The sequence below is a fragment of the Charadrius vociferus genome, unplaced genomic scaffold, assembly GCF_000708025.1.
Source record: "Charadrius vociferus isolate BGI_N301 unplaced genomic scaffold, ASM70802v2 scaffold406, whole genome shotgun sequence".
Taxonomy (NCBI): Eukaryota; Metazoa; Chordata; class Aves; order Charadriiformes; family Charadriidae; genus Charadrius; species Charadrius vociferus.
Window position 1 is genome coordinate 1,345,879 of NW_009648948.1, and position 21,310 is coordinate 1,367,188.

The 21,310-nt window shown below is 39.0% G+C and overlaps 1 protein-coding gene across 1 annotated transcript in view; it reads right to left on the reverse strand.

The window, feature by feature from the left end:
• ARMC8 (armadillo repeat containing 8) overlaps nucleotides 1-19,704 on the reverse strand; it is a 75,258-nt gene extending 55,554 nt beyond the window's left edge. The window contains exons 1-2 of the mRNA XM_009887363.1: nucleotides 19,633-19,704; nucleotides 5,434-5,505 (exon numbers count right to left, since the gene is read on the reverse strand). Coding sequence (XP_009885665.1) covers nucleotides 5,434-5,501 — 68 coding nt within the window. The 5' untranslated portion in view covers nucleotides 5,502-5,505; nucleotides 19,633-19,704. The remainder of the gene's footprint in view (nucleotides 1-5,433; nucleotides 5,506-19,632) is intronic.
• Nucleotides 19,705-21,310: the final 1,606 nt, after the last annotated feature.

Here is a 21,310-nt window from a genome sequence, read left to right on the forward strand (position 1 = left end):
AGCATTATAAAAGACACTAATTAAAAGAACTTCTAGAGCGAGTGCCCGAATTCAAGGATAACCCCAAGGAAAAACTAGACATACAAAGGCAGTTCTTCATTAAATCAGATTACAGAATCACAGAATAGATGATGTTGGAAGGGACCTCTGGACGTCATGTAGTCCAACTCACTGCTCAAAGAAGGATCAGCTAGAGCAGGTTGCTCAATATTGCAGCCATGAGGCCAAGCTTTCCAGGACACAAACTAAAATACATACTTTCTTGGTGTTAAACTAAAGTCGTACTTGCTACGTGCACAAGCCTCTTTATTCCTAAATACCCAAACACAGGGAGTTTGTTGCTTATCTTCTACCGTAAATGAGTTGTTTAACTACGAACATTATGGGACATTTATCTGAGTAACTCCAAGGAAAGCTGAAAGCAACAAGGTGGTTTTTCACCCCACAGCCCTGCGGCTCTTCTCACAAGTCAGCATCCCAGTATGAAAGTATTTAGTATGTAAAGGTGCTCTCCTGCTAAGCTCCACGCAGGATCAAGTATCAACACCATGGGTCATTTACAAATTTGTAATACCATGCATTTAAACAGAGAATTGATCAGGATACTTGTGAGCTATGCAAAACCATCCTGTTTAAGTTTTCTTTTTAAATCTTGAAACAAAAGGAACACACACACAAACGTTTCAAATACTATCAAAGAAATGTGAATTCCTCTACTTACTTATCAGTAAATCAGTTTTAATTTTCCAGTATTTGCCAGCCAATACTGCATGCAAAATCTTCTTTACAGATACTTTTCTTGTGTTCAATGTAGACACTAGCCTACATAAAATCCTTTTCCTTAGCTCACAGACTTTGGGATGTAACAGAACCTTCTAGTTAACAGAGATATCTTCTCATCTTATTAGTAGGTTACAGAGTTATCGAAGCAGCAGTCTTACTGTTTGGCAACCTCTAAAAGAACACGGCCCGCAGGAATTTGATTCTGTTTAACAATAAACTGGAACATAAAATATCATGGGTGTCCATGTTGGTATGCTCACAGCCCTAGAAACAAGTTAAAACCCCAGCAGATTCTTATTAGTTTTCACTTCCACAAACAACCTCACAGTATGTTTCGCAGAATTCAGATTTCAAATAATGGAGCGGATAAGAGTTCATCAGCTGTTCTACACGTCATTTAAAATGTGCTCTGAAGAAATTAAAAAATAAAAAAACCCCCGACAGTTAGACAGAACCCCTAATAAATGACTTCAGGAAAGGTGAAAATTAACTATATAAGGTTCTTTGTGGTGCACCTAGTTAGAGATAGACCTTTAGCTTTGGGAAGAAGTACAGTACCACGCTACAGCTCCAAACAACTGACTTTACACCTTAAGACTCTGGAGAACACTCAGCTAGAAGTTAGAAAATCAGTTTTGGTAAGTGGCAAGAAGGATTTAGTGGTTTTGTTAAAGGTCTTGGATGGTTAGGTTTAAGATTTTAAAAACTCTTTATTCATTTCGCAGCAAAGCAATAACTGAAGCTCTCAATGAGAAACTAGCTCTTAAGTGGATTAGACTTTAAATATTAAACTCTCAGTAATGATTAGACAAGTAATAACTTGATTCAGCTAACAATTTTGACAAAATAGCACAGGTCAGAGCTTTAACGGGTAACCACAACATACAAGAAGACAAAGCTATGCTCTGCTGACTGGAATTTACCACTGCCTTCTCTACACTCTGCCATCTACCCGACGATGGAAGAGGAAGAGAGGAAATGAGTCACAGGCTTGAAAGGCCCCATCGTTGACTGGATTACAAACCACTCAATGCCATATCTTTCAGGGTACCAGAAAGTGGTCCACAGACCACTCTGCAAAACAGAGTTATCAAAAACTTACTCATGTGTTCATTTCATTGAATGTTTTCCTTTTCCAATTCCATCTCAGTAAGCCAGAGGCTTTAGACTGTTTACTGCAGAATTCAGAAAGAGATTGAGAGCAGTAACTTTTGCCTACAAGAGAACCTAACCTACTCACTAATTCAGTGGCCTTAAAACGTAGCTGATGTGCGGTTTGTGGGACGGTGTATAAAGGAGGCCTTGAGGTACCACAGAGCAGGGAGGGAAAGACTATTTAGCTTCTGAAGTTATGTGAAAGAATGGCAAGATACCTGGGTGGTCCTGGCAACCATTTAAGTGAGAGTCTTAAGTTCCCCTATGCCTCAGGTGTTATTAAGTGGCAATGAATATGATGACAATATGATTGTCAACCCAGACTCCACAATAAACAAGCATTTTTCTAGGCTGTCTTACAAACTCCACCAGAAAGGGGCTTCGATTACAACTCAGAGGATTGGGAGCCAGCAGCACTGCAGACTAACTGCTACTACACGAACAATGTTGCGTTAAGTCGGAAGTCCTATCAAGATGACTTAGAAAAGAACAACTTACATTTGAATGGAGGACTCAATAATTTTCCTAAGATTTAGGAGGTAAGAGCAACTGCCAAAAAGCATGGACGCTGAAGAGGTGTTTGACACCTTGATAGGCACAAGAGCTGTGGTATTTGTTCTTATAAAATTGTCAAGTGACAGGGCACACCAATAATTAGTATGGACCTCCTCATTTTTCTGCTAGCGCTGACGTGGGGTAGAAGGAAAAAAACCTAGAAAATGGAAAGACAGTACAAGTAGTAAACCATTTTTAGGCAAGACTGACTTTTTGGTTTAAGTTGGCCTGTCACTGAAAGAACTTGGTTTTATAGCATTAAAATACCCTTTCCCCTCCCCGCAAACTTTAGACATCTTATTTTATGGGACTGCTAATAAAAAGTAACAGTTTCAAAAAGTAAAATTTCTGCAGTCCTGACAGAGCTGTCTGAGGCCATCATCTCATGAGAATGTAAAGGAGTAACTCTGATTCTGTAGAGAGGAAAAGACACAGAAAATCTTTTCTAAGACACAAAATCCCCATACAGACTGGCTACATGTATACTCTTAACATCTAGGACCATGTTTGTGTACACATTTGTACACTTCTTAACACTTCTTAGTTCTTAAGTCCAGACGCGGCAACTCTACAAGCTTTCTTCAATCAACTTTGGAGTTTTTTAACACCCTCTTCAGAACAAACGGTCAAGAAGTGACCACAGGTCAGACTGAACTTCAAAGGTACAAAAAAAAAAATAAATTATTTAAGGTATAGATATCTCCCTTTCTAAAGATGATACCGCTAAGCAGTCAGCCCATGGACTCAGGAGGCCACTGGAGTAGAAGTGACAGTGAATCAGACGTTCTTCCCCAACATTTTCTTCCTGTATGGAGATCTTCAAAGGACTTTGCATTTCCTTCCAACCAAGCAGCAGTCTAATATTTTAAAATAATAGTTACTTCATACCTACTGGTAGTATTTGGCCCAATTTCTAACAAAAGATACCTCCTAGACTTGTTTCCAAACCTCCTATGAGTCTGTTCTAATATTTGAACGTACTGTTTTCTTTTCCACTAAGTGACAGAAATCTGAAGGGGTTCTTTGGGTCTAAAGGGTCTCTTCTGCCAGATTGCTGGAGGAATACTTGGGGAAGAATAGAGAAGCAAGAAATGAGTAAAGAAGAAGCTGAACCACAGGACAAAGCAGCAGCAGAATTCCAACAATCCCCACGCCATTATAGAAAAGAATCAACTTCCCTTGGGACACTGCAATCTAACTCTGAAAAGAAAATCGTTCTCCTCCTTGACTTTGCAGAGGAGACTCAAAACAAAGAATGCTAATTTGCTTACTCCTATTCTTACTGAGAGAAATGTTTGACTTTGCAGATTGGAATTCCAAAGGTGTCCATACTCTAATGGCTTCAGTGGCTATTTCATGAATTAGAAGGCATGTCAAAAGAGCCAATGAATCCCCACCACCTTGTTAGAGAGAACAATAGAAGGACTTCTCCAATCCAAATGATCTATAATCTATTTAAGTCTGTCTGCAACACCTTGAGGAAATTCTAAAGCCCTCAGAAAGGCACTTGGGGGTAGATGATGCCACTTAAGTTTTCGCTAGTGAGAATCCTCTCTTCTCACAACAATCCAGCCAATTTACCTTCATATATACCTCCAGTCTGAAAAACCTTGACATTAGATTTTCTGTGATTTGAGGATAACTTGTACTGAAGGGAGGACAAGCGTGACAGTTTACCTTTTAAGGCATCCAGTCATTTATTTGCAGTTATAGGTTAACCACATAATTTACTTGGACAGCCAGAAGGCATTAACAACAGAAAAAAAAACCTTTTGGATTTTCATTGCTGGGCACAGAACAAGTAACAACAGAAAGGGGGATAACTAAAGGAACATGAAGTCCTACAAAATTTAAGAACAGGCAGATTCTAGATGTGGAAGTTGGAGATCTTCTGGCGCTTTAAAAATGGGAACCACAAGAATCAACGGCAGCTGCAAGAATCCCTTAGGGCCTCTTGCTGGAAAAAAATAATCCTTAAACTTTGCATAATCTTCAACAAATGTCCACTTCGATCTTTTCGTCTCGTGTGAAATCTTCTCTTCACCTGTTTATATTTGGCCAAAATGGAAGCTAATTCAGCAGGTTTTGTAGAGGGGGCTTCTCAACAGCTAGAGAGATTAAAGGGCTAGCCTTGACACAAACTCAATCTATAAATGAGAAGATATACCCTGCAAATAAAACACATTTTTTGACAAGCCAGAAGAGACTTTCTCAAGCAGGACGATTTGGGACCTAATTGCTCTTTAAGCAAAAGGATCATAGTTTGGTAACATGCTGCTAGCACAGGTAATGCAGTGCTCAATGTTCTCCTTCTCCATTGCTGCAAATCGTGGCTGAAAGAAAGCTGGAGAAGAGGGGTGAAATGAAAGCTGTCGTGAGCAATCCAGCAACTAAAGTTACCTGTTAAATTTGTACTAGTGGAATCATGATCCAGAAAATGTTAACATCAGCTGAAGCAGTAATTCAGCAATAAGGTATGATCAATGTTTTTTAATTATCTGAAGCAGGTGGAGAAGGCAAGCAAATTACGTGAGAATTCTTTAATATTTTAAAATTATATTTTTAACATAAATTTACACATTTTCACTTGTGAACTCACCAGACAATTGGATGAAGAACAGTATTAAGATACAACCACTTTCATCTGTCATTAATATCATCAATGTCAGAAATTAATTTCATTCCTGAGCTGATAAAGTTTAATAAAAATCACCAAGACTACTTTAGAGAATTCAATGAAATTCTAAATTAAAAGCATTACTCAACAGCCTGTTCTGTAATACATGAGTTTAACAGATATTTCAAGTCTCTCTCAGTTACATTAAAGAAAGTATGCAGTCAACTACAATCACAGTTAAAACAAAAAAGTGCCTGTGATCTAAGGATCATTATTCCAGACCTGTTGTGAATCAGTGAAAAGGAGAGTAGCAAAGGACATACCTTGGAACTGCTCCCAAAACAATCAAGTTGGCTTTTTGTTTGTTGTTTCCAATTACAGCATTTTTCATATCTCTGTAAATCCAGAAAGAAAAACAAACCCTGGTAAATTATGCTGAGGTACTGAGGGCTTTATCTATAGAATTTACTATTTCCATGTAGGCTTATCAAGTAGTCTTCCACATGTCCATGCTGCACCTACAGGACTGAGTAGCACTCCAGGGCAGTTTCCACAGCCCACAGATAATTGCCCAGAGCTCTGGGATTCCATTACGTCCCAGCTTATGCAAGTAAGCAAAAACTCAAACTCTCTCACATGCACACCAGACATGAAGAAGTCTCATTATTGAGGGAAACTAGACATACTGATTCTTTGTGCCCATATATTCACTAGATTTCTAAAATAAAAAAAAAAAAAAAAACACACTATTTGTTGGGAAATCAAACATTGGTAATTTAAAGTATTAACTGAATATTCTACTGGGTGCGGGAAAACACAAGCTAGGAGGGAAAAAAGGGGGAAAAAAAAAAAAGGGAAAGAAAAAAGGAACCAGGAACTATCACCAGTCTCCAGAGACCAGACTTTCACTCTCCTCTCCACCACATGCTTCCTTTTGTGAATTTCAGCAGGCCTAAACAGCTGTACATCAAAATCCCAGGAATAATGTGGAAACAAAAGCATTTTCCTGTCTGAAAGTTACTGCAAGATTAAATACATTAAAGGCATTCATACTATGGTAAAGGAACAAGGGAAGCATTTTGGAAAGAGGACACTGGTTGCACACACTAAGAAGTCCTTTGCAAATGTGTGGTTTGCAACCTTCTTGTTCAGAAGATTGCGACTAAATCCTAAAAACCATCACCACCTTTTAAAGTTTTTTTTCTTCTTCATATGAACATATTGAACCTATATGAACATCCAGAGAATCTGAAGGAAAGCTAGCAACTTGTGACCAGTTTCAGAAAATCAAGATGACACATTTCTAGGAAACTTCCTAGTTGTAGGGATCTTCATAAGAGCAGAGAACAAAACCAGTCCAAATTCAGATAATTCTTTATCAGAAAAAAACAAAACTAGATTGGTTATAATGTTAATAGTTGCAAATCTGATAAATTAATCACCGGCTAACTATGCCCATAATTAATTCAAATAATTCGGGAATTTTAGTGGTTGCATATTTTCTTGCTACTACATCACTCTTTCACCTGCTATCTGCAAATTTTAAGAGATTTAGAGTAGCCCTGTTCTTTATGATCCCCCCTCACCTTCATGAACAGTCCTTACGTACCCACTGAACATGCAAACTCCACTGCAACAAGCAGTTGCCCCAAGTGTTAAATTCACTTAGAGGTATAAAAAACTTCTTAGCCGAGGCAGGCAATATCTGGACTGGCATAAACAGAACCTTTATAAACTTCAGTTAGTAAAAGGTAATTGCACCTTCTTCGTGAAGTGTTCTTCCATGTGATTCACTCTCCCATTGCATAGTTATCCAGCCACAGAAGAGTGCTCTGGGAATTTTAAGCAAATGGAGGCTAACTTCTACAGTTTGGCTAGTGATCTTGGAGCTCTAACAAGGGAGCAGCATTAAAAGCAGCTGAACTGCGCCTGTGTTGAGATACACAGAACTGGAGTCGGGAAACCACTTCACTCGTCAAGTGAGCCATTACTTAGCAGGAATCTGCCTACCCAGCACACAGTTTTACACTGTTGAGTATCAGCAGAAAATGTTGGAGCTTTCCGTTGTATCTCCCGTAAGTTTGGTAACTTTACACCACAAGACAGGAGGTAGAGGAGAAAGAACAAGATCAGAAGACAGGCTAAGCTGGAAGCCCAAGAAAACTTAAGGAAAGGACTTGAAGATTTCACTAAACTCAGAAACAGTCCTTCAGTGGTTTCTATGCTGAATGCTCGATATCAAAGTATCCCAGCAATTTCTAAAGTTTTTGAAAATACAAGAGTCAGTCCAAAACAGTGGCAGAAGCAATGATCAGGGGTCTCAAAGGAAACTGTACCAACAGATGCGCCAGGCTCAGGTACTAAACTGCTCAGGCCACTCTAGGACTTCTAAAAAGGCTACCTCTCCCTGTCGTCCTTAGGCACCAGCTCTCAAAGTCACCAGAAAGGCTCCATTGTATCACATATCTACGAAGGCATCTTGAGAAGCTAAAGAGAAGGTACCTGCCAAGCACTCTGAAGAATTAATAAACAGATTCTGGTGACGTTTTAATGCTCTGCTCAGGTGATTTTACACATTATTTTGTCTTTAAAAACAAAGCAAAACAAAAAGAATATCACACCAACAACAAACTTTTGTGACTCCTGCACCAACTCCACAATCGAATGGCTTGCTAACCTTATAACTATTTCATATGTAATAAGTACTGCTTATTCGAATTTGATTTAGAGACCCTTTCAGAAGTGTCAAGAACATGGCCAAGTTCCATAACACTCAAATTAGAGGTTTAGCGAGGTCACAGTCCTGGTCTGTAAATGATTTAGATGAGTTTCTCCATCCTGGTTTGTAATGTTCCCCAGAAAGGTGATGGCAGAAAGACAAGAAATATCACAAGCTTGAGAGTTCGGGCAAACATTCGACCACTTCAACTTGCAAGCAAGTAAAATACCTTCAAGTTGATAGGGTGACCAATAACTGTCAGAGACAGGACTCAGCAAAGATCACCATGTCTGTCTGCATTATGCCTTGGCACTCCCCAGTTCTGGGCCATCCCTTATCTCTTCAAATTTGCCACTTAGAGACATGAGCCTATTCGATACACAAGAAGCACGTGGATATGGAAACCAAGAATAGCCTTAAAATGCCATAATCCGATGCTGAATAATAGTAGACTTTTTGTTTCATTTACTACAAAAATAATTCTGCAATTCCATATTACATTTTATGGACATTTTCCTGATCAGGAAGCTGATCTCCTTAAGGAGTAAAGAAGTACCACGTGCTGTTCTAGCCTACCAGGTCCTTGGTGAATCATGAACCTTGGAAAAACTGAGGGCAACTCCCTTATTTGAAAACATCGTCTCCAACAAGTTTGAGCTTGACCGATTTCGGATCCAAGAGGATATGAGATTCATCCAAGGGGAAAAAGAAGTAAAGATTGCTATCTTCTACAAGAGGTAACATGGAAAACTTAGAAATTTGTAGTCCAAAACTGGACATTCACCTTATTTCCTAAAGTCATGCACGCTGCTTCAGCTTCCTACTGTGAAAAGGAGCCCGTGAAAAGAGGAAGAAGGAAACAGCAGCAAAAACACAATCACAAAGAGATGAGAACTTCAAAGAACAACATGTCTATGGTGATTCTAGGCCTAACCTGTGAGAAGACCATGACCAGAAGAGAAAGATATACAAACTTTCCAATAATGCGCTCCAAGCTCTCAGGTAGGTTATCAACCCTACTGCCAGGCGACAGCACAGCGTGAGCAGCTTCAGAAGAAAAACGCAGATCTCAGATGTGTACCTAGTACATTCCAGCACTACTTAGTTTCTCAGCCTCAGAAAGGAAGCTTTCTACAGAGCCACAAGACAAACCATGAACCTTTCATCTGACAGAGTTCTTAAGATGCATTTGAGGTTGGTTGGGTTTGGGGTTTGTTTTGTTTGTTTGTTTTTTTAATTCCTGCGCATTAAATCTGAATTTAGTTTGAATCTAAACTATAAAAGTCATATAACAAAATAACCTGAATTGCAGTAATTTTAAGACCCTATAGCTGACATTTATGCCTACATTTACTAAAATGCAATAAAGTAATCTATGTGAAAAAACTGTCAAGCAGGAAAATATAGGCTGCCAACAGGCAAAGAGATCCTAGCTAAGCGCTTAGAAATATTGCTTCCTGAAGTGCTAAACCAGCTTTATCCATCTCCTATTGCTTCTTAAAGAAATAAGAATATGGTTTCATCAATTCAATCCTGTGACCACTCAGTTTTAAGTTATGAAACTAACTACAGACGGGAAAAGCAGAAAGACTTATTTTCTTCCCTAGAAAAGGAGAAAAAAAATTATCAAGTGAAGTTTATCAGCTCTAACAATCTTTTGGAACACAGCAATCCAGAAGCAATCAGTTCAACTAATTAGCTATAAATAAAATGTAATGCATGCTAGTTTTGTAAGTGCATTAGCGCAGTAAGAGTGTTTAAAGTAAAATATTTCAGGAGTACATCAAACTCATTAAAAAAAATATATCTCATTTCCATCCAAATGCAGCTTGGCAAGAGTTAAAAGATAAACTAATCTGCCAATTAGTTTATACGAAGTTATGAAGTTATATGAAGTTTATGAAGTTAACGTTTTTATTCTGATATGTGTAATTGTTTAAAGGCACCAGATACAGCCCAATTCAGATAAGCAAGAAGCAATATTAAATATAACAATTTGCAAGTAAAATACGCCCTTTAAGTTTTCATGATGCCTAGCCAACAAAAAATAATATTATGAAATGTCTTAAGTCCTAAGGAAATTAGCATTCTAGTCTGCCAATGTAAATTATTATTGTAGAAGCAACTTAAGGTGCTGAACTTTGTCCTAAGGAGAAATTAATGAAGTTCAATATCTTCTTGAAGTTGATTTTATGTTTGGGACTCCTCCCACAAAACCACCAGAAGTGTCTGGTAGTTAGCGTGCAGGTCTCTGAACTGGTGTGAGCTACATTCCCAGCTGAGAAAGAACAGACCTCGCAAGTATTCCTAGCAAGTCCCAGTACCTGCACCTCTTCTGCAAAAAGAGATCACGAGAAAGCAACAAGAATAGACAGACTCCTCTGTGAGAATTTGGTTTTACCTACATTTTTAAATACATAATTCAAGCATAACCTAAGAAATTTTTAAATTCTGATAGAAAACCCTGGAGCTTTCCTACCTCATGTTCTAGCAAAGCAACACAAAAGATCTTGGAACAAGCTAGACTGACTTGATGAGGAAGCAGCAACAGGAACTACAGGGAAGAGGAGGAAATAACAGCTTGCATGGTATTGTCTCATCTTACGTCTTTTGAAAACACAGTAGGTAGCCATATTTAAGAGGTTCCTAGACAGAGGAGGATATCAAACATGAGACGAACAATCACAGAAGGAAAAGTAGTCCCAGACACTTCAAGCCAATGCTTTCACTTTTAGCATGAAACAGTTACAAGAGATTCCAAGACAATTACGCACGCAGAGGAAGCATCCAAAACAATGCATTGGCAGAGCAGAGTTATCTACCAGAGGCTGATCAAAATTATGAACAATAGAATGACACAAAGCATCATTCTGTAAAGGTTTTCAGAAACTCAAAATGCAAATATCAAAAAAGCTGAGGTCCTGGTAGGTGATACAAGGACATAGCTCAAATAAGAAACTGTCTGCCCCAACTGCAGAAGAGTCTTGAAGTTTCATATCAGTTATAAGCTAATGGTACCTGGAATGGCTGGACTCAAGTCAGAAACTAACTGTGGAGCTAAAGTTTTCATAATTATGCTTTCTACAGCTTTTGTCTCCTCTTCCTTCTCCCTTCCTCCCACCCTCCCATTTTTATGGGCTGATGCAAAACAATCAACAACAGGAATTAATGACAAATTTTGTGTGTCAAAATATGTCCATCATTATTTTGACAGAATTAATTTCTAAGATGGACACTACTACGGCTTGAATAGCTGTTAATTACCCAACAAGCGAGTTGTTTTCTACCCCTTTAGCAGGGAGCATATTTGTACTAACATGATTACTAGTCCAACCAAGTGAATAAAACGTTAAAAACTCCTGCCAACTCAAGCAAACCACAGAAGTCATAAATCATCTTATTTTTACAGTTAATCATCAGGTTAGGAAGAAAAGTTAAGATTTCTAATCCCATTCAAAAAAAATAGCAGTAGATGCAAAGGAAAAGATAATTCTATAGGAAAGAACAAAGTAGCACAGAGAGACACTGTTACTCAACTTGTTTGAGTTTTATCACTTAGAAACTGTTACACGATTACCATACAGTGCAAACTAAACAAACTCAACATTTAGGTAAGGAAACCCTAAATCCATGGTTGTTCCCAATCTTAATTCTGTACTCTCAGACACTGCATAAAATCAAAGTGCTGTAGAAAAACAGCATATGGCTATAATTACAGCAATGCAGAACAGTAGAATTTAACATACATGATGCTAAAAGTGATCGCTTAATCCAATTTCTCCATATCACAACGCCACAGAAACCACTTGAACTCCTATCTGAAGTATCCTCATCGGAGAGGCAACTTACCTTGTCATAAGTTTTCCTGCCAAGGAAATTCTACCAAACAGAAAAGTGTTTCAATGATCCATACCTGTAGTTAGAAATATTTATACCTTATTCCTACCCTGAATCTATCCCAGCTTCCAGTACTTATTTTGCTGTTTGTGTGTGACAAGCTGAAGAAACCTCTCAAATCAAATCTTTACTTCCATGTAAGAGCTTTCATCAGTCATTTCCCATGCTAGCCTTCTATATCAAGCTCAACAATTTAAGATCTCCATGTCTTTGGCTGCAGTTTCAACTCCAGTTCCTTTCAGATCACTAGGCTGACTGACAAAACGGGACACGCTGCTTTTCCCAGCTCTCTCTCAAGCATGTCTTACTGCCTCATCCTTTGCACTGAGTCTGGAAATTGTGCTACAAGTTGCATGAGATCACTAATCAACAGAAAAATTGCCTACTCAACCTTAAGAATGATATAGCTCCAATCCAAAATGCTTGACATCAGTGGAGGATCAGAGTTTAGCTAGCTTTTATTATGTAAACTTTTTAAACTAAAAAAAAACAAACAAAACCACACAAACCATAGCTAGAGCTCTGTATTACCAACATTTAAATTTCAGCATCAATCGCTGTTATTTAAATAAAATAGGTTGTAACAGCAAAGAATTATCCAAAGACAGGTGTGGGGAAAACAGCTGCAGTTCAGCAGAACTCTCGGAAACTGAGAGATTTCCTGCTTTGCGATACCGGATCAGCAAACGCTTTTTTCACAGCTATCCCAAAACAGCCAAACCACATGAAAAGAAGAGCTTTCACCACTGTTGCTTCAGATGAATGACCCAAACCATCAAATATAAGTAACTGTGTTACATTTTCGCTTGGGTTTTTTTTTTAGCGTCTCTATCTGCCCCCAATGACATTTCCCAGCCCAGCATGAAGTAGTGCCTTCAGCATCTAGCAGTATATCGCATAGTTGAAGCAAAAATTAAGTGAAATCTCATTAAGCAAAAAGGCATCTTGTAACACTGCCTTTTTCTAGCACTATTTTTCATTCACTGTCTCTTGATTTAAAGTTATGTTTGTCCATTCTACCATTTTAAGCCCACCACTGACTATCAAAAGAATGTTGTCCACCACAAGTCATTCACATAGGGAACTCCCAAGTTTCATTCAGTACAAGAAAATACCTTAAAACGCCCTTCCAGCACCCACTTAGCTGTTCTCACATGCGAGCTCGTAATATTGTATGACACTGTCCACTTCACCTTCTGCCAGCGATCACTGAAGTTTCACCAAAACCTGTTAATCTGACATAGCTACTACCCATTAGTTTATAGGAATCTAAAGTCTTTCCGACATGAAAGTACAGCCTCAGATTTTTAGCTCCAAATAGCTATCAGCTGAGATGAGGTACTGGCCTCCATATGCTTTAGTCATGCCTAAATTTCCTTTTTCAAATGGATGTTGGTAAGTGCTCACTAGGACAGAAACTCCATAATTTATCTTTACCTGAATAAACTCCCTCATTCTACATATGGGAGAGTTACTGGACATTTCAGACAATACATGTTTAAAGTATGTTTTAGCAAGTAATTTTACCAGCTAGCCTTCCTGCTACTTTGCAGTTCCCAAATAAAAAATAAAAAAATTTAAAAAAACCTTAACACATTTAAATTATCAGTTCAGTACCAGCAATACAGCATACCTACTGAAATCATTTTAATCATCTGGTAGACAAATTAATCGGTAAACAGAGTTCTGTCCTTTGAATGTTACAAGAAATGCCAACCGTTTAAGGGGAGCTACCCTAAGAGTACATAGTTCCATACTGCAAACTGAAAACGAGCTTGTTTTGGAAAGTAAGTAAACTCATTTTTTTAAATGCTGATTCTGATCGTTTTGAACTGGCAGCTTAGAACCAAAAAAATCAAACTCCACCTATTAGGAATCACAAACTCGGTAGCATTGCTGATTTTGTGGCACACATCCCTGAGGCCCAACCTCTAGTGCAGTCTTAACAACACCCCACACACATCCCCAAAGGGCATAACGACTATTTCTCCCCCCAACTGCCTGCTACATTTTCATTTTGCCCTCCCTTACAGGCAACCAACCTCTCCTCTGCATTTGTCTAACAGATTCATAAAGTTAAACTCTGAATGACCTCAAAGTATTCAACTGTGCTCAGCTTGAAGTTTGCCACTTCTAACTCAGACCTCAAGACTTTTGTCACCATTACTCACTTGATTTTCTCCAGCTAGTTCAGCTAGTCTGATAGAAGTTATTTCTGCTCTCTCATCCTACTTACAGCCTGAAATCATCACAGCAATAGTAGCACTATTCTGAGGCTGGCCTCGAGAGGGGGATTTTGGAGAAAAGTACCTCCATGCCCTTCTGAAAGGCAGCACTGAAACAGATTCATTAATCATCAATCCTCTCTCACAGAGCGGCAACTGCAAGGCTTGAAATATTAAACAACCCTCTTAGGGTGAAGACTGCTAGACAAATGTAACAGGTATATCAAATTTCCTGAAGTTTAACCCACCTCTAAATATTAGACCGGGAGTTACAATACATAACAGTTTACTTGCAAAAAATAGTATTATGCATTTGTACCTTTTGCCACATAATAAAGAAAGCACAAGAAAGCAAGAGAGTATCTTATTCCATGACAGGAACACACCTTTTTCCTATTGGATCTTCCTCTCTTCCCTCCATATGTACACTATTCTTCCATCTGGCTCTACAAAACCTATTACATTGAAAACCACTCTTCACAGAGCACTACTTAATTCTCAAATGATGTCTAAGGCCTTTCAATTTCATCTTTTATCTCTCTGAAAACTTGTCTAGCTATTACATTCCTCAGCTTACCTCTTGGAAGGGAGAAATCAACAAATGGAGTAGCACTCCCAACACCCTCTCAGCATCACCTAAACCTGCTCAATTTTCTGTCAGATTCTGCAACCTAAAGAGCAAACTTCCCATTTCCAAGTCAGAAAGAGCCTATCCCGCCATTCACAAAGTATCAACCAAAGAGACTCAGGAGCATCCTCCCTCAACACATGAATGACACTGCACAAAAACAATGCTCCAAAAAATTTTATCACTTGTTCTTAGCCAAATAGACCTTAAAGTTCCCTACTGCATCTGAAAGAGCACACATTTAGTACAGAGTACTGCCTGGGAGATAACAGAATCAATCAGAAATGTACAGAGGCAAAGTACAACAGGAACAATCCTCTAAGGACTGCCCTGTTTCCTCAGGGCCATTCTGGTGAAAACTGAGACAAGGGAATACAAGAACAAAACATGGCTCCTGCAGCAAATTTAGGTTTGGAAGTGCCTGTTGAGAGACTGAAAATGTGATCGCATATGTTCGGGATGCACAATGTGCAAACAAGTGCTGTTCATTATTTAGTATTAAAGATGGCTTGTTTAACGGGACATGAAGAACAAGAGGCAGAAGTAGCCTCTTCATAACTGCCTGAAGGAGGTACCTGTTGCTCCGTTAGAACTGAGATGGGAATTTCTTCTCTTCCCACTCCATGAAGCTGCCTCATATTTCACACAGCTTTCCGTGCAGGCACGTGTGGAACACTGCACTGATGCTCTCATTCCAATTGTCATAGCTGAGAAATACAATACACTATTATACAGTCATCTAAACACGTGCCTGGAACATTTTTTTCAAAACCAAGAATACACAAATGAAAAAAGTTGGATGTAAAACCAAGACACACTATTTGAGGTGTTCCCAATTCATTTCAAAGCATCCGACCACAAAAGAGACACAAGATCAGTTCCATAAAAGCAGTGTTACTACCTAAAATATAACAGGGGGGGGTTTCTAGTCTGTGACTACCTTCTGGTATCTTCTGTTTGAAGAAGGCAGAAACCAGCAGGCAGTATAAAACATTTTCTGTCAAATGCAAGTACAAGTCCACTTTTCCTTAGAGGAGTGTTTAACACACTTTGCATCCAAGAACCTACGGCAAACATAAGCCCAATTACATCCTGGTTGTACTATTTTAGTCAGTGTCAGGGCCTTCAAAACACTGAGCATAACCACTAAACACTGCAGCATTGTCAGTCTAAGTCTGCAGAGACCCTAAAAACATAATTGTCAGATTCAAAGCGGTCCGCAACTCCTTACCCATATGCCAACTATTATGTCTTCCTTCTCAACAACATCCATTCTCAAAATCATACTGTGTCAAAAGCATATATAACTCAAAGTAAATACACTGCATAGATCTGTACCAGTATTCCCACCACAGCACTAGACATGCTCCCTGGGAAAAAGGAAGAAACTATAGACATACACTTTGAAACTGGTTCTTCAGTACCAAGTGCTATATCTATAGGATGCTTCTTTCATTCTCCTGAGAAATAAAATGCTCACACAAGTTAGGAAAATGCCTGTCTAGTAACTCCAGCTGGCTGGATAAACACATCCATAAAGGACAGAAACAGCAGTAGTGTAGGAATTCTCAGCGCACCACAAAGATGATTATTTACAAGCCTTCAAAGATGACATCCTCTGACTGCTGAGGAACAGCCTGATGAGAAACAGTTGGGACCTTGAGTAAGCCAGATTTGTCAGAAAGAATGCTCCTTTCAAAACCAGCCCTTGAGATGGCATTACATAGCTCTTCATAAAATGATAGATTGCCTCTTTGAAGACATCAGGCTAAACGTAAGCATGACAAAACGTCTCTGAAAAAAGCCCCTGACCAGCAAATAAATGAGAGGACACAAATAGGTATCTGTCTTGCATCTGAACAATGTGGTCCTGAGCTTAAGAGCGGGTGAAAAGCAAATTATAGTCTAAGGATCACCACCCAGAATTGTTTTTAAAAATAAATAAATGCTGCCACACTGCAAAGCACAGGGTGATGTTGTAGCCACCATCTTGGGACAAATGAAACTCTTATAACAATGCAGAAATTTACAGAGCTATCTATGTTCTGCTCCTCTGCCAGTAAGGGCAAAACATTTAAGAGAACTTCAGAGAGAACACAGTATTTAATCCCCTACAGTATCTGTTTGAGGTAGTCTATGCACTGTCAACACTAAACGTATTCAATAGCTGCATACCTGACATTAATGCTGACCTTGCAGAAGGCAGTCAAAGTGTATTTAAGAAAATCTGAACTGTAGAACAGTGTGTAAAAGATGAAAGGTTTAGAAGAGCGCCAAAGTAGACACAAAGGAAACCTGTAAGACCTCTACATTGCGGCCATGCTTATGCTTAAGAGTTTACGTTTACAGAAGGAAACTACTATATTAAGCTTGCTCATTTGTGAAGACAATAAATAGAAAGGTAAATACATACACTGCCATACAAGTGTGGGTATGAAGACATGGGCCTTGCACACTTTAAGTAGTTTGCTATCAGGTACAGTAAAAGGCAGTAGTCATCCTTGTAAGAATCTCAGCATTTCAAATCCTGAACTGAAATTCATGATTTACTGGCAGGTACACACAATTCTCCCCTTCCTACCTGCTATTAACACCCAGATGAACATGATAGAAATGATGTGAACAAAAGTTCTGCAGGAAGCTTGACATCTTGAAATAAGATCAACAGAACCATATACAGCAGAACCGGACAAAAGGGAAACAGTTTTTCAGTTTTCCCATAAGGAGGAAAAGGAAAAAGCACCTAGCCAGGTAAGACTTTACTGTCCAGACAAAAGAAGATTCTGAACACGACCTGCCTGACAATTCATGGGAAAGAAAGGAAAAGAAGAGATTTGATCATTTAAATACTTCCAGAATATGTAATTAAAAGCTTTCTCAAGTTACAAGACGACAACTGGATTGGCATGATTTTCAAGCTCAAGAAGCATTCAGCTATATTTTACCTTTATCAAACCTCATTCAGAAGTTCGTTTTCATTAAAACTACAAGGATGCAATTAAAAAAGGCCCCAAGCCCAAGTTATTCATTCAAGCATCTTTAATAGCATATGAAGAACAGGACTATTGTAACTGAAGACAATCCGCAGAAACAAAGCCTATTAAGACAGCCTATCTTCTGATCCTTGATATTCGTACACTTCCATCAATCAAAATAAAAATCTAGGTCACCAGTATTTTCAGCCAAGATGCAGGAAAAAAACAGAACATCTTAGGCACCAAAGATTTTCAGCAAAGTATGTAGAACATCTGGCAAAGCTTCTGACTGACACTTCTGGTAGAACTTCAGTCCTCTTCTACTCCACCCTATCAGTTCATTCCAACTTCAATACCTCCTCAGATACCCTAAAGTCAATGGAAGAAGGGCAAAGCAGTATTTTTCTACCCAAAGAGAATCTTGGACTGACAGAAATTTTTTATATATACACTATTCTAAATTCTATTTTCATACATACACTTTTCTAAAATGAACTGTTTCACACCCATTCACCAATATTCAGAAAAATAACAAGTTTGATTTGCTCAATATCAGGAAAGATATACTCTCAGAATTAGGATTGTAACCAGAGCATCACAAATATGGTTTACCATCCAAACCTCCCCTTTGAAAGCTAATGTGAAATAAACTGGTATTTTCTTGTCTTTAAATGCAAGAAAAGCATCTCAGCATAGAATCCACCAATATCCACGGACAAGATGAAGAATTTGAGATGTTAGCAGAAACAAAGATATTGCCTGGAACTTCTGTTTCTGGGAAATCAGTTATACTTCAAAAGATATGAATAACACCTCAAAAGATAGGGAAGCGATTACCAAGGGTTGTAGGTTCCAGTCCTTTGAAAAGAAAGGAGAGCAGGGAGGTAGCGCCACCCAGGGCTCAGAGCATCTGCCAAGGAGAAAAGAGGGGCTCAATCAATCCACTTGGACATAGGATGAGACACATCCTTGCCACTGGGACCATCACACCAGCCTTTTTGAGTAGTGGACTAAGAAAGCCAAGGAGTGGAAGCAAAACCAGGCTTTCCTACATGGAAGAGTTAAGAACCTATACATAGTTATGGTGGTGTACCAGAAGTTTTTATACAGGTAAGGGGGTATTTCAACCAATAAAGCGTCCAGGACAGTTTATATGTTGTATTTTTCATGTATTTCAAAGGGACACCAATTCCGACATGTTGCCCCTGGGACACCTTCTGGAATAATTTTTTTCATCTGCTACTGGAAAACACCTCAGACTATCCTAAGCAACACAACCAACATTCTCGGCTTTTTGATTCGCTTGGTCCTTCGATGACTTCTGGTGTTTTGCTAGGTAGCCAGAGCCAGCAAGTTACTGGTAAGCCTGAAAAGGTCTGGCTTCACCACCAAAAAAGTCAGTCCGGGGCAAGGACTTGTTTGCCACATTGCTGTGTGATTACAATGGAAAGCTTATAGCCCAAGGACAGCAAGAAAACAACCAGATCTTTGCACCAGTTTTACTACCTATTCAGCAGGGCAGCTCTTCTACTCACTCTTTCAGTCATTACCCCTTATCACTGGCATGCAACAGAAGTACTGAAACATAATTTGCATCCAAATTAATTTCTATGGAAGCGTTTTCTTTCAGCTTGCAGTTCCCATCAGCGAGATAGAAACTACGCATTAAAAAAAAAAAAAAAAAAAGGGCCAACATTCAGGCACAGCAGCAGGGGAAAAAGTAAGAGACAGGTACACTGACTTGGCAGTGGAATAAGAGAAGAGAGTCTCAACAGACCTGGAAGAGGAGCAAAAGGTGGCCGAAAGGAAGAAACGTATCAAAAAATATTCTGAATGCTCACAGAATGTTTAACCTCATTTCAGGCAAGCGGGAGGCTGCGCTATGAACCATATGCACTAAAAAGTATAGTCCGCTAAAACAATACTATCGTGTATGTGTTAAAATTTTCCAACAAGATTTCTCAAAAAAAAAAAAAAAATAGGAAGAGCTTCTTGCCCTTGACATACAACTCTAGTGGAATTCAAGTAAACCTAGCCTATGCACAACCAACAGCCCCAGTGTGTTTCAGATAACTTACATGACACCTTGCAGGACTTTCTGAGGATCGAGGTCAAATAATCTATCAACATAGTGGCGGGGACTAGCCGGTTCCCCCCTCGGGGGGAAAAAAAAAAAAAAAAAAATAAAAATAGTTTATATCAATTCATATAATGGCAGATAAACAGGAACGGCTAATGCAGCAGCAAGTCTACGAAACCTACCAGGCAAAATAGCAGTAAAACCACAGAATCATATTTAAATATGCAGTATGTTACTGCTGGGCAACATCCACACAAAGAATTAACCCTGTGTTTAAGTATGATTTAAAGAAGATGATGCACTTCACGTGGATAACAATGTGTTACAAGTCAAAGCAAGTTAACGGAGTGCTGCCAGCAACTGATATGCTTGTAAACAGGGCACACAAAAGGGGTCTACCTTGGTTATCAGCACTGCCTTAAATTCCAATTTTATGATGTTTAATTACGATATAGGAAAAAAACACACAAATTCCTTAAAGAAAAAGTTTCCAAGAGCAGTTAAAGTTGCTCAAGAAGCATACCCACAAACAAGCTCTCAAAAATAAGGAAGCTCATATCAAGACATTTTTCTGTAACTTACTTTATCATAACATATCTACACATTTCAGAGACTGCCCTTCTATATACTGTCCTGCACAACTTCAACAGGGACAGCAGCACAATATTCTCCATAACACTCCCATAGCTACTTTATAAGACAAAGCGAACTCTCTTCTCAGCAACAGGACCATGCTTGTAACCTAAACATTTAAGCACCAACGATCTGTTATTCCCTTTGAGAAGATCCAAAATTGGAGATGGCAAGCATTCCAAAAAACAAGGGTGGGAAAGGGGAAGGGAATTTTCCCTCCAGGTTCTCACGAACATGTGCCAGGGTGCGTTTCCATTATCTCGCTTTTTTTTTTTTTTTGCCAGACCAACTTTTTATTAGGCTTTTCCTATTTTTTCCTTATGAGTTTTCCTTGAAAGAAGCTATAAGGGCATTACTTGCAAACTCTTCCTTGCTTTTGCAAGTATCTACTCTTGAGCTGAATCTGCTCCTGCTTCCCCACCCAGATGTCAGAAGCACCAGCAGCTTCTTGCCTGTGGTCTCCCATAACTCAGAGAGAAGAATCATCTAGAGGCAGCAAGACTCCTTTGTCTCCAGAAATACTATTAAATTATGCCAAATAAATTCTACAGATAAACTTCCATCATGTAACGAAAGACAATGTTTTTGAGAACAGCAGGAGATTTTCATTTACCTGATCTATGTATTTATACTGAAAAGTCTTCTGGAGTTCAGAGATCCCACTGCTTTCTGTTTTTAAAATATCCTGGCTTTCACCCTATCAACTACTATGTTTGCAATATGCAGAAGGGCATTCATATCCAGGCAAACAAGTTTTTCAGGTAGTCCCCCAAAATAAAGACTTTATCAACATCATCAGTTTTGCGGTTCTTTTACCTAGTAAGAAATTCTAAGGGGGGGGGCGAGAAAAAAATAAAATAAAAAAAAAAAAAAAAAGAAAAAGCCTAACACCTCGGCTCTTTTAAGCAGTATCCGCGCTATGCCTTTAGCATGGCTGGTCCCAGCACAGGACTGCTGAGCAGGACAGGGCCACCACCACGGGCTGCTCTACTCACCCTCAGCTCCCCCCACGGGCAGCACACCAGTGGCGGCTGTCAGCCCCC